The 14,895-nt window shown below is 23.4% G+C and overlaps 1 protein-coding gene across 1 annotated transcript in view; it reads left to right on the top strand.

Annotated features, from left to right (window-relative positions):
• The window catches only part of LOC117182262 (coiled-coil domain-containing protein 93), a 39,415-nt gene extending 25,475 nt beyond the window's left edge, over window positions 1–13,940 (top strand). Inside the window, exons 10-12 of the mRNA XM_033375373.1 lie at window positions 6,129–6,249; window positions 6,361–6,445; window positions 13,742–13,940. Of these exons, the coding sequence (XP_033231264.1) occupies window positions 6,129–6,249; window positions 6,361–6,445; window positions 13,742–13,903 (368 nt within the window). The 3' untranslated portion in view covers window positions 13,904–13,940. The remainder of the gene's footprint in view (window positions 1–6,128; window positions 6,250–6,360; window positions 6,446–13,741) is intronic.
• The last annotated feature ends 955 nt before the right edge of the window (window positions 13,941–14,895 follow it).

Here is a 14,895-nt window from a genome sequence, read left to right on the forward strand (position 1 = left end):
TAAAAATTCAACATGCTTGAATTGAAAATTCAGTTATTAATTTTCTTCAAATGTCAACAGTTAAATATTGAATATTCTTCAATATCCAAAAATACAATTTTCAAAAGCTGAATAATTAATTTTAAATTTATATTATTGAACTTTAGTCTTTTGAAAATTCAACATTAAATTTTAAACAATTAAATTTTCAGTTTCGTATAATTTAATATAATTGAAAATACAATTGTTGACAATTGAAAAAAATTGATATATAAATATTCAACAATTGAAGATTACATTTTCTTTAATTTATAACAGTTAATAATTCAATTAACATTTCTCTCAATTTTTTTAACAGTTTAATTTTTTATTCTCAATAATTCAGTTATCAATTTCCCTCAATTTTCCCGAGTTGAAAATTAAATTATGTTTCATTTTTATAAGCTAATTATTTAATTTTCAATTCTCTCTACTATTTAAGAATTGAAATGTTTAATTTAGATAATTAAATTATCAATTAAAAAATTTTTTAAACAGTTGAAAATTAATTTTTCACAAGTTCCTAAAAGTTAAATATTCAAATTCCAAAATTCTTTTTAAAAGTTCAATATTCAATTTTTAATATCATTAAGCTTTTAACCAACTTATTTAATTTAATTTTTTCAGGTTGCAAATTTAACATTCTTGAATCGAAAATTCAGTTATTAATTTTTTTCATATGTCGAAGTTAAATATTCAATATTCTTCAATATCCAAAAATAGAATTTTCAAAACTTGAATTTTCGATATTTAATTTTAAATATTCTTCATTTTCAACAATTTTATTTTATTTTCAAGGGCTAAGAATTAAATTTTATTGTTGAAAATTCAGTTATTAGATTTCATCAAATGTCAACAGTTAAATATTCAATATTCTTTAATACCCAAAAATATAATTTTCAAAAGTTAATTATTCAACATTAAATATTTTTCAATTTTTAACAAATGAATTTCTTCGGTTGAAAATTAAACTTTCAATTTTAAACATTTGAATTTTCAGTTTTCGTTAATTTAAAACAATTGAAAATACAATTTTTGACAATTGAAGAAAATTGATAAATGAATACTCAACAGTTGAAGAAATAATTTTTATTAGTTTACGTCAATTAATAATTCAATTTTCATTTTTTTCCACTTTTCGACAGTTCAATTTTTTATTCTCAATAATGCATTGATTAATTTTCTTCAATTTTCATGAGTTGAAAATTAAATTTTGTTCCATTTTTAACAGTTAATCATTCAATTTTTAATTCTCTCAACTTTTTAAGAGTTGAATTTTTTACTCTCGATAATTCAATTATCAATTTAAATAGTGGAAAATTAATTTTTCACAGGTTTTCCAAAGTTGAATATTTTATTTTCAATATTTCTCAGTTTTCAACAATTGTATTTTATTTAATTTTCAAGCGTGAAAAATTCAACATGCTTGAATTGAAAATTCAGTTATTAATTTTCTTCAAATGTGAACAGCTAAATATTGAATATTCTTCAAAATCCAAAAATACAATATTCAAAAGTTAAATAATTAATTTTTAATTTATATTATTGAATTTTCGTATGTTGAAAATTCAACATTAAATTTTAAACAATTAAATTTTCAGTTTCCTTTAATTTAAAACAACTGAAAATACAATTGTTGGCAATTGAAGAAAATGAATATATAAATATTCAATAGTTGAAGATTACATTTTCTTTAATTTGTAACAGTTAATAATTCAATTAACATTTCTCTGAATTTTTCAATTCCCTCCACTATTTAAGAATTGCAAATTTTAATGTCGATAATTAAATTATCAATTACCAATTTTTTATAACAGTTGAAAATTAATTTTTCACAAGTTTCCAAAAGTTAAATATTCAATTTTCAATATTCTTCAGTTTTCAACAATTCAATTTAATTTAATTTTCAAAGTTTAAAAATTCAACATTCTTGAATTGAAAATTCAGTTATTAATTTTCTTCAAATGCCAACAGTTAAATATTTAAAACAATATTCAAAAGTTGAATAATTATTTTTCAATTTATTTTATTGAATTTTCTTCTGTTGAAAATTCAATGATCAATTTTCTTTAATTTTCAATCTTTGAAAATTCAACATTCATATATTGAAAATTCATTTATCAATTTTCTACAAATTCCAATATTTTGAAATCCATATTTCACATGTTCTAAAAGTTAAATATTTAATTTTTATTATTTTTCAACAATTTAATTTAATTTTCAAAGGTTAAGAATTCAACATTCTTGAATTGAAAATTCAGTTATTAGTTTTCTTCAAGTGTCAACTGTTAAATATTCAATATTCTTTAATATCCAAAAATACAATTTTTAAAAGTTAAATATTCAACTTTTTTCAGTTCCCCTTAATTTAGAAAATTGAAAATACAATGATTGACAACTGAAGAAAATTAATGAATGAATATTCAACAGTTGAAGATTAAATTTTCTTTAATTTACAACAGTTAATAATTCAATTTTCAATTCTCTCCACTTTTTCAACAGTTCAGTTTTTTAGTCTCAATAATTAAGTTGTCAATTTTCCTCAATTTTCATCAGTTTAAAATTGAATTTTCTTTCATTTTAAAAATTTAATCATTTAATTTTCAATTCTCTCCACTTTTCATGAATCGAATTTTCTGCTGATGATAATTCAATTATCGCTTTAAAAAATTGACAACATTTGAAAATTAATTCTTCACGGGTTTTTCAAAGTTGAATATTCAACTTTCAATATTCTTAAGCTTTTAACAATTTTATTTTATTTAATTTTCACAGGTTAAAAATTTAATATTCTTGAATTGAAAATTTAGTTATTAATTTTCTTCAAATGTCAACAATTAAATATTAAACATTTTTGAATATCCAAAAATAGAATATTCAGAAGTTGTATAGTAAATTTTCAATTTATGTTATTAAATTTCCTTCTGCTGAAAATTGAACTTTCAATTTAAACAATTGAATTTTCAGTTTCCCTCAATTCAAAACAAGTAAAGATGAAATTGTTGACAATTGAAGAAAATTGACAAATGAATATTCAACTGCTGAAGATTACATTTTCTTTAATTTACAACAGTTAGTAATTACATTTTCATTTTTTTCTACTTTTCAACAGTTCAAATTTTTATTCTCAATAATTCAGTTATCAATTTTCCGCAATTATTATGTGTTGAAAATTAAATTTTATTCCATTTTTAAAAGTTAACCATTCAATTTTCAATTCTTTCCACTTTTCAAAAGTTGAATATACAATTTTTAATATTCTTAAGCTTTTAACCATTTTATTTAATTTAATTTTTACAGGTTACAAATTTAAAATTCTTGAATTGAAAATTCAATTATTAATTTTCTTCAAATGTCAACAGTTAAATATTCAATATACTTCAATATTCAAAAATAGAATTTCAAAAGTTAAATTTTCAGTTTTCAATGTACATTATTGAATTTGCTACTGTTCAAAATTCAACTTTCAATTTTAAACAATTGAATTTTCAATTTCTCTGTACAATTTCAACAGTTCAATTTTTTAATCTCAATAATTCAGTGATCAATTATCTTTAATTTTCGTGAGTTGAAAATTAAATTTTCCCATATATTCAAAAGTTAAATATTCCACTTTCCATAATCTTCAATTTTAAACAATTGAATTTTCTTCTATCGAAAATTCGTTTATTAATTTTGTTAAACTTTCAACAGTTGAAAATTAATTTTTTTATTAAAAAATTTGAATATTCAATTTACGACTTTAATTTTTTATATTTTATCGAATTTTTTTCTGTTTAAAATTCAAGTTTGAGCAATTGCATTTTTAGTTTTCGTTAATTTAAAACAATTGAAAATACAATTTTTGACAATTGAAGAAAATCGATAAATTCTTCAATTTTCAAAACTGAAAAATTAAATGTTTTTAAATTTTCGAAAGTTGAATATTTAATGTGCATTTTTTTTAAAACTATATTTTATTGAACTTTTAAATATTTAATATTCTTTCGTTTTGAACATTATAATTTTCAAAACTTGAATATTTAATGTTAATTTTTTTAAAATAAATTTTCTTCTGTGGAAAATTCAATTGTCGATTTCCTCCATTTTCAATATTTGAAAATTCAACATTCTTTAACTGAAAACTAAGTTATATATTTTTTTAAACTTCAATATTCTTCAATTTTCAACAACTGAATTATCTTTTGTTAAAAATTGAAGAATTAATTTTCTTTAATTTTCAACAGTTTAAAATTATATATTTTTTATTCTCACAATTTGATGATGTAATTCATAATTAATTTTTATTTTATAGAATTTCCTTCTGTCCAAAATTCAACTATCATTTTTTTTCTATTTTCAAAAGTTAAAAATTAAACTTTCTATTTTGAGCAATTGAATTTTCGTTTTTCTTCATTTTTAAAACCTTTGAAACTTCAACAGTTGAAAATTAAATGTTTTCAAATTTTCGAAAGTTTAATATTGAATTAAAAATTTTTTAAATTTTATTTTATTAAACATTTAAGCATTTAATATTTCTCCATTTTGAACATTAGCATTTTCAAAGCTTGAATATTCAATTTTTTTAAATTAAATTTTCTTCTGCGAAAAATTCGATTATAAATTTTCATTTATTTTCAATAATTGAAAGTTTAACATTCTTCACCTAAAACTTCAGTTGTAAATTTTCTTTAAACTTCTACAGTAGAAAATAAAATTTTCTTCAATTTTCAGCAGTTCTTAATTCAATTTAAAATTCTCTTCATCTGTAACATTTTGATTTTTTATTGTTGGTAATTCAATAATCATTTTTCTTGAGTAGAAAATTAAATTTTTATAAATGTTTAAATGTCAAATATTAAACTTTCAATATTCTAAAAAGTACAATAAAATTTGTTCTTTTCTAAATTTTATTTTATTGAATTTCCTTTTGTTGAAAATGCAATATTCAATTTTTAACAGTTTAAAATTTAGCCATTAATTTTAAGGTATAGAGATTTCAGTTTTCTTTATTTTAAAACCATTGATAATTGAATTGTGGAAAATTGATGAAAGTTGATAATTGAATTATCAACAGTTGAACATTAAATTTGCAATTTTTAACAATAGAATGTAGAATAATATAATAAAAATGATCAATTCTCTTCAATTTTAAACAGTTAAAAATGCAATATTATTCTATTTTCAGCAAAATATTAAATTTAAAAAAGTTGATTATTCGATTTTTAAAACTTTAGTTTATTAAATTTTCTGTTGTTAAAAATTCAATTATCATTTTTTTTAAATTTCGCGTATTTGAAAATGAATTTTTCTCAAATTTTCAAAAGTTGAAAATTCAATTTTGAATTATTAAAATTTTCTTCTGTTGAAAATATAATTCTTAATTTTCTTTAATTTAAGAGAATTGAAAATTCAAATTTAGATTTGAACCAATCTTATAAATACCTTACTGAGAATTCATTAAATGACTATTAGGTTTCCAAATATTTTTTGCCAATCGCGATCAATTTTCGAAAAAATCAATTCTTGTCGAAATTTTTTTTATGAATTTGAAATATTTATTTATTACATTCAATTTTGAATTGTCTTTAATTTTTAAAAAATTATTTTTTAACTCTTGAAAATTCAATTCCTGAAAATTGAATGTTTAACTTTTGAAAATTAGATTTTCATGTATCGAAAATTGAATAAAATTTAGAATTGAATTTTCAACCAAAGGAAATTAAAGAAAATTGACTATTCAACTATTGAAAAATTTAGAAAATCGATTTTCCAGCACTTGAAAAAAGAAGATAATTAATAATTGAATTATCAACATCAGAATATTTAACTGTTAAAAATTGAATTATCAAATGTTGAAAATTGTGGTTCGTTTTTTTCTTGAAAATTTTTTTTTAGTTAAAAATTCAACTATTTCTTTGAAAATTTATGTTTTTTGTTGAAAATTCGTCATTTTTCCTACAAAATTTATCCTCTATCTGCATTTTTGGGAGTTGATTTTTTCCTCGAAGATACTTCAAAATATTTGTCATATTTTATAATTTTATAATTATATAATTTTATAATTTTATAATTATATAATTTTATAATTTATTTTATAATTTTATAATAATATAATTCTTATATTGCAGTTTCTGCAAAACACAAGGAGACCAAGCAATATTATACACTTTACAATTCGCTCGATGACACCAAACTTTATTTGAGCAAAGAACTCTCCTTATTGAACTCCATTCAGGATAATTATAACGAGTATGTTTCAATAAATAATTTTTAATATTTCCTTTAAAAAAAAAATTAACTATTTTATTAACAGGAACCATCAATTATTTTGTTCATTTCTCTATTTTACTTTCTTCGCAGAGCAATGGCATCTGCAAGTGGAAAAGAACAATTCTTGAAACAATTTGAAGCAATTGTCGAGGGTGTAAAGCAAACCAAAATCAAGGTAATTTGAAAAAAGATTATTTTGTTTATTAAAAGCATTAAGAACTTTATTTTCTAAAGAAGAATAATTTATAGTTTTTTTTTTTTAATTTTATTTTGCGGAATATTGAGAAAAGGATAGTCCAAGAAAAGTAATTATATTTTTTCTGAAATGGCAGCCACATAAAGTATTTCCTTTCATGTACAAATTAACCGCGATATTTGGAAAAATTAAAAAAAAAGTATTTCGGGGCCCGCTAAACATTTTCTGTTAAAAAATAGGCTTGAGGAATCCCTAAATATTTTTTTTTAAATTTTCGTATTACCCTGAGTGTTGTATTTTACTGAAAAGAGTACACGGTGCGTATGCATTATTCTATTTTATTTCATTTTATTCCCCTTTATTTCACCTTATTCCATTTTATTCCGCCTTATTCCAATTTATTCTATATTATTCTACTTGATTCAACTTTATTTTACTTTTTTGACAGTTATTGACAGTTACTCTATTCCATTTTATTTATACTTTATTTAACTTTATTCCATATTATTTTACTTGATTTAACTTTATTCCACTTCTTCTACTCTATTTCGCTTTATTCCACCACATTATATTTTATTTTATTTTATTCTCAGGATGTCTGTTTTATTCCATTTTATTCTATATTTTTCTACTTGATCCGACTTTATATTCTGTCTTATTCCATATTATTCGGCTTTATTCCTCTTTATTCTACCAAAGTCTACTTTATTCCACATCAATCCAATTTACTCCACCTTCCTTCCATATTATTCTACTTTATTCCACTCTATTCCACCTCATTTTATTTTATTCCGCCTTATTTCATTTTATTCTACCGAATTCTACTTTATTCCACATTATTCTACTTAATTCAACTGTAATTCTACTTCATTTTAAGTTATTTTACTTTATTTTACTTTATTTTACTTTATTTTATTTTATTACACGTTATTCCACCTTATTCCATTTTGTTTTGCTTTATTTTACTTTGTCCTACTAAAGTCTACTTTATTCCACTTTAATCCACCTTATTTTCATATTATTGCTCTCGATTCGACTTTACTCCTCGATATTTCAATTTTCAATTAAAAAATTTACTCCTCGATAATTCAATTTTCAATTAAAAAATTTTTCATGAGTCGAAAATTAATTTTTCACAAGTTTGCAAAAGTTAAATATTCAATTTTCAATATTCTTCAGTTTTCAACAATTGAATTTTATTTAATTTTCAAAGATTAAAAATTCAACATTCTTGAATTGAAAATTCAGTTATTAATTTTCTTCAAATGTCAACAGTCAAATATTTAATATTCTTCAGTATCCAAAAATACAATTTTCAAAAGTTGAATAATTAATTTTCAATTCATTTTATTGAATTTTCTTCTGTTGAAAATTTGACTTCCAATTTTAAACAATTGCATTTTTAGTTTCCCTTAATTTAAAACAATTGAAAATACAATTTTTGACAACTGAAAAAATTAATAAATGAATATTCAACATTGGAAGATTAAATTTTATTTAATTTACAACAGTAAATAATTTATTTTTCATTTCTCTCCACTTTTCAACAGTTCAATTTATTATTCTCAATAATTCAGTTATCAATTTCTCTCAATTTTCTTCAATTTTTAAAAGTTAAGTATTCCATTTTCAATTCTCTCCAATCTCTCAAAAGTTGTTCTCAAAAGTTAATTATTCAATTTTTAATATTTTGCAACAATATAATTTAATTTTCAAAGGTGAAGAATTCAACATTCTTGAATTGAAAATTCAGTTATTAGTTTTCTTCAAGTGTCAAATGTTAAATATTCAATATTTTTTAATATCCATAAATACAATTTTTAAAAGTTAAATATTCAACTTTTTTCAGTTCCCCTTAATTTAAAAAATTGTTATACAATTATTGACAACTGAAGAAAATTGATAAATGAATATTCAACAGTTGAAGATTAAATTTTCTTCAATTTACAACAGTTAATAATTCAATTTTCATTTCTCTCCACTTTTTCAACAGTTCGGTTTTTTAGTCTCAATAATTCAGTTATCAATTTTCCTCAATTTTCATGAGTTTCAAATTAAATTTTCTTTAATTTTTGAAATTTAATCATTTAATTTTCAATTCTCTCCACTTTTCAAGAATCTTTATTCCACGTTATTTTACTTTTCTTGTACTTTATAATACTTTTTTTTCACTTTGTAATATTTTTTCCACTCTATTCCGCTTTATTCCACCTCGTTCCAGTATAATCCATTTTATTACGCTTTATTTCTCTTTATTTTACTGAATTATATTTTTCCCACTTCATTTCATATTATTCTATTTGATTCAACTTTGTTCCATATCTTTCTACTTTATTCGACTTTATTCTACTTCATTTAGCTTTATGTTGATTTCTTTGTTCAACTTTGGTCAGCCACCATAAAATGCGCCTACTATAAATTGTAAAATATTTTTGTCAAAAATAAAAAATAGGAAAGAAATTAAAAAAAGATTTAAATTCTAGGTTTTATTTTCTAAAGTCTAATATATTCCAGATTATTCAATATTATTATATTTAATACGAATTTATTCCACTTCATTCTAATTTACTCTACTGAAGTCTAATGTATTCCACATTATTCCATATTATTCTACTTGATTCGATTTTATTTAACTCCATTCCACGTTATTTTCTTTTCTTTTACTTTATTCTGTTTCATTCTAATTTATTCCACCTTAATCCATTTTAATCCATTCTATTCCGCTTAATTACACTTTTTTCTACTTTATTCCACTTTATTTTAATTTATTTCACTTTATTACATATTATTTTACTTTACTTTTATTCCATTTCTCAACACATTATTCCTTACTATTCCAGTTAATAATATTCTAATTGATTAGACTTAATTTCACTTTATTCCATGTTATTTCAATTTCTTGTACTTTATATTATTTCATTCCACTTTTCGGCTTTATTCCATTTGATTCAACTTTATTTCAATTTATTCCGCTTTTTCCACTTTATTTCAGTTTATTCCACTTTATTCCATATTATTCTACTCAATTCTACTTTACTTCACTTCATTCTGTTATTCTACTTGCTTGTACTTTATCCCACTTTACTATTCTCCATTCCATTCTATGCCACTCTATTCCACCACATTTTACTCTATTCCATTTTATTCTGCTTTATTCCCTTTATTCTACTGAAGTCTACTTTATTCTACTGTATTAAATTTTTGTCTACTTAATTCTATATAATTCAACTTGATTAGATTTTATTCCATATTATTTTACTTGATTCAAATTTATTCCACTCCATTGCAGTTATTTTATTTTCTTTTATCTTATTCTAATTTATTTTATTTTATTCCACTTTATTCAACCTTATTCCATTTTATTCCGTATTATTCTACTTCATTAAATTTTATTCCATATTATTTTACTTCATTCAATTTTATTTAACTTTATTTCACCTCATTCCATTGTATTCCAGTTTATTTCGCCTTATTCCATTTTATTTTCATGAAATCTACTTTATTCTGCTTTATTCCATATTATTTTACTTGATTCAACTTTATTGCACTTTATTTAAAGTTATTTTACTTTCTTGTACTTTATTCTACTTCACTTCACTCTGTTCCTCTTTATTCCGTCTAATTCTAGCTTATTCCTCTTTATTCCACTTTATCCTAGGAAAGTCTACTTTATTCCACTTTATTCTGTTTGATTCGACTATATTCCTATTGGTTCCATGTTCTTTTACTTTCTTGTGCTTTATTTTACTTTATCCCACTTTTTTTTATTTTCCTATTACTCTGATTGCCGTCTTTTACTGAAAAGATTACACTGTGCAACAACCAACTTTTTTTTTATACTTTTTTAACAACAAAACAAACCGCAATTATTCAAATAAAATTATTTCTCACATTAATAATTTATTTGAAAGAAGTAAAGATTTTTCTGGACCACCTTAACACTACACAGAGCGTTAATTTACATAAATAATGAAAATAAATAAACTGCAGGTTGAAAAACCTGATTAATCTTTATTTTACTTTATTGCATTTTATTCCACTTTATTTCACTTCATTTACCGTTGTTATACTGAAGTCTACTTTATTCCACTCTATTTCATATTATTCTACTCGATTCGATTTGATTCTATTGCATTCCCAGTTATTTTACTTTTTTGTTCATTACTCTACTTTATTTTTCTTTATTCTATTTTATTTGCACTTCATTAAACTTTATTTCACTTCATTCTATATTATACTGCCTGATTTTTCTTTATTACACTTTATTTTCCGTTTTTTTATTTTCTAGTTCTTCATTCTACTTTATTTTACTTAACTCCACTTTATTTCACCTCATTCGGTTTTATTAGATTTTATTCTACTGAATTATACTTAATTCCACCTTATTCCATTTTATTTTAAGGATGTCTACATTATTCCACTTTATTTCTATTTATTTTACTTTCTAGTTTTTTTTACTAATTTATTCCACATTATTCCACTTATATTCCACTGTATTCCATATTATTCTACTTGATTCTACTTTATTTAAATTCATTTCCCGTTATTTTACTTTCTTGTTGTTTATTCTACTTTATTCCACCTCATTCCATTTTATTCCATTTTACTCTACTGAAGTCTACTTTATTACATTTTATTCAATTTCTTTCTACTAAATTCTGCATGATTCCACTTTTTCCCATTTTATTTAATATTATTCTAGTTGATTCGACTTTATTGCATTTCATATCCCGTTATGTTTTTTTCTCGTTTTTTTACTCTACTTTATTTCACTCTATTTCACTTTAATTCCAACTCATTCCCAGTCATTCAATTTTATTCACTTTTATTCTACTTAAGTTTACTTTATTACACTTTATTTAAAATCATTCTACTTAATTCGACTTTATTCGACTTTATTCCACTTCATTCCACGTTTTTTGACTTTCCTGTTCTTTGTTCTACTGGATTTCACTTTATTCCACTTTATTTTACTGATGTCTACTTTATTCAACTTTACTCCACTTAATTTCCCGTTATTTTACTTTCTTCTTCATTCTACATTATTTGACTTTATTACACTATATTCCACCTTATTAAATTTTATTCCATTTCATTCTACTGAAGTCTACTCTATTGCAGTTTATTCCACATTATTCTACTTGATTCAAATTTATTCCACTTTATTCCCCGTTGTTTTAATCTCTTGTACTTTTTTCTACTTTATTTACTCTATTCCATGTTACTTTACTTGATTTAACTGTATTCCACCTCTTCTACTTTATTTCGCTTTATTCCACTTTATTCCACCACATTATATTTTATCTTATTGTCAGGATGTTTGCTTTATTGTATTTTAATCTATATTTTTCTACTTGATTCGACTTTATTTTAATTCACTTCCCGTGATTTTACTTTCTTGTTGTTTATTCTACTTTATTTCACTTTATTTCATCTCATTCCATTTTATTCTACAGAGTTCTACTTTATTACAATTTGTTCCGCTTTATGCTACCTGATTGATCTCTATTTTAATTTATTGCATTTTATTCTACTTTATTCTACATTGTTCCACTTTATTCTACCCTTTCCATTTTTTCCATTTTGTTCTACTAAAGTCTACCCTATTTCACTTTATTCTATATTATTCTACCTTATTTGACTTGATTTCACTTCATTTCCCGTTATTATGCTTAAGCCTACTTTATTCCCCATTATTCCACTTATATTCCGCTTCATTCCAATTTATTCCATATGATTTTGCTTGATTCGACTTTATTTGAATTCATTTTCCATCATTTTACTTTCTTGTTCTTTATTCCACTTTATTCCACCTCATTCCATTTTATTCCATTTTATTCTACTGAAGTCTACTTTATTACACTCTATTGCATTTTTTTCTACTAAATTCTGCATGATTCCACTTTTTTCACTTTATTTCATATTATTCTAGTTGACTCGACTTCATTTCATTTCCCGTTATGGTTTCTTCTTGTTTCTTTACTCTACTTTATTTAACTATATTTCACTTCAATTCCGCCTCATTCCATTTTTTTCGACTTTATTCTACTGAAGTGTGATTTATTCAACTTCATTCCAAGTCATTCAATTTTATTCTACTCAAGTCTACTTTATTACACTTTATTTAATATCATTCTACTTAATTCGATTTTATTTCACTTCATTCCACGTTATTTTACTTTCTTGTTCTTTGTTCTACTTGAGTTTACTTTATTCCACTTTAGTCTACTTTATTTCTAATTTCTACTTGATTCGACTTTACTCCACTTAATTTCCCCTTATTTTACTTTCTTCTTCTTCATTCTACATTATTTAACTTTATTGCACTATATTCCACCTTATTAAATTTTATTCTATTTTATTCTACTGAAGTCTACTCTTTTGCAGTTTATTCCAAATTATTCTACTTGATTCAAATTTATTCCACTTCATTCCCCGTTATTTTAATTTCTTGTACTTTTTTCTATTTTATTTACTCTACTTTATTCCTTATTACTTTACTTGATTTAACTCTATTCCACTTCTTCTACTTTATTTCGCTTTATTCCACTTTATTCCACCACATTATATTTTATTTTATTCTCAGGATGTCTGCTTTATTCAATTTTATTCAATATTTTTCTACTTGATTCGACTTCATTTTAATTTACTTCCCGTCATTTTACTTTCTTGTTCTTTATTCTACTTTATTTCACTTTATTTCATCTCATTTCATTTGATTTCATTTTATTCTACAGAGTTCTACTTTATTACAATTTGTTCCGCTTTATTCTACTTGATTGATTTCTATTTTAATTTATTGCATTTTATTCTACTTTATTCTACATTGTTCCATTTTATTCTACCTTTTCCATTTTTTCCATTTTGTTCTACTAAAGTCTACCCTATTCCACTTCATTCTATATTATTCTACCGTATTTGACTTTATTTCACTTTATTTCCCGTTATTATGCTTAAGCCTACTTTATTCCACTCTATTCCATATTATTTTACTTGATTCGACTTGATTCTACTGCATTCCCAGTTATTTTACTTGATCGTACTTTATTTTACTTTATCCTACTTTTTTGACTTTCTTATTACTCTGATTGTCGTATTTTACTGAAAAGATTACTTTGTGCGTATGCCTACGTAAAACTATACAAACCGCAATTATTCAAATAAAATGGTTTCTCACAAAAAAATTTATTTGAAAAAAGCAAAGATTTTTCTGGACCACCCTAACACTACACAGAGCGTTAACTTACATAAATAATGAAAATAAATAAACTGCAGGTTGAAAAACGCTGTGGAGATGAAAAGTCTAAGAGGGATGCACTTAGTCGACAACTCGTTACTTTGGTGGAACAACAAAGAAAATATGTTGCGGCTGTTAGGCAACTTACAATAGAGTGCCGTAAAAATGAAGCACTATTGGCTCAGCTCCGTGGCCCATAAACATTTATACAGAAAAAAATATCAGAATAATAAAATACGTTGGCTTTTTTATACCCTTTCTTTAAAAACTAAGGTGCAACTGAATTTCTAGTGAATGTAGTTTCGAAATCATGATTTAATATATGCATAATTTTTATGAAAGGTTTGTAATGAATAGGCTCATGTCTTTTTATTGAGAAAGAAGTAATTACTTTCATGAGATTCTTGAAAAATTTGAATCAAATTTTTGGTACTTTCGTCATTTTCGCTCGGTTGAAAATACGGTTTAATCTCATTCCATGGAGTTGATAGATGCTTCGCATCCCCTTTTATCCGACAGGTGATCTAAATTAGTGCAGCACGTTATTTATATCACCGCGGCATTTATATCACGATGCAATCCCGTTTTTTTTTAAATTTATTTTTTATTCAGCAGGATGAACACATTGCCTGTATTCTTTACTAACGTAATCTAAATGTGTACATCATCCTTTGTTTCGCGAGTTTTCATTGGGTGAGTATTTCTATTCCGGTACAATAATTTTAGTGTAAATTGAAACATTTTTGATTTTTTAAAATAAAATTTTAATTTTATTTAAATTATGGCTATGTGCGCTCTGTTCAAATTTTTTGGAATTCTACAACACTTCTACGAGACTTCTGCAATATAAGCCTAAGGTAAAATAGCAAACATGATATTGGAATGACGAAATTGCAATGCATGTATTCTAAGTACTGTAAATCGTAAAGTCACTCTACAGCATTCCAGTACATGTATTAGATCGTTTTTAATACGAAAATTGTTCACAAGGAAATCACAGAATTGATAGAATTCAAAGAATTCACGGAATTTCCCGGAATTTCCCGGATTCAAGGAATTTGCGTAATTCAAGGAATTTCCGGAATTCAAGGAATTCGTTAAATTCATGAAATTCACGGAATTCATGGAAATGAAGGAATTCCCAGAACTGATGGAATTTGCGAAATTTATAGAATTCACGGCATTCAGGGAA

This window comes from Belonocnema kinseyi, chromosome 10 (genome assembly GCF_010883055.1).
Source record: "Belonocnema kinseyi isolate 2016_QV_RU_SX_M_011 chromosome 10, B_treatae_v1, whole genome shotgun sequence".
NCBI classification, from domain to species: domain Eukaryota; kingdom Metazoa; phylum Arthropoda; class Insecta; order Hymenoptera; family Cynipidae; genus Belonocnema; species Belonocnema kinseyi.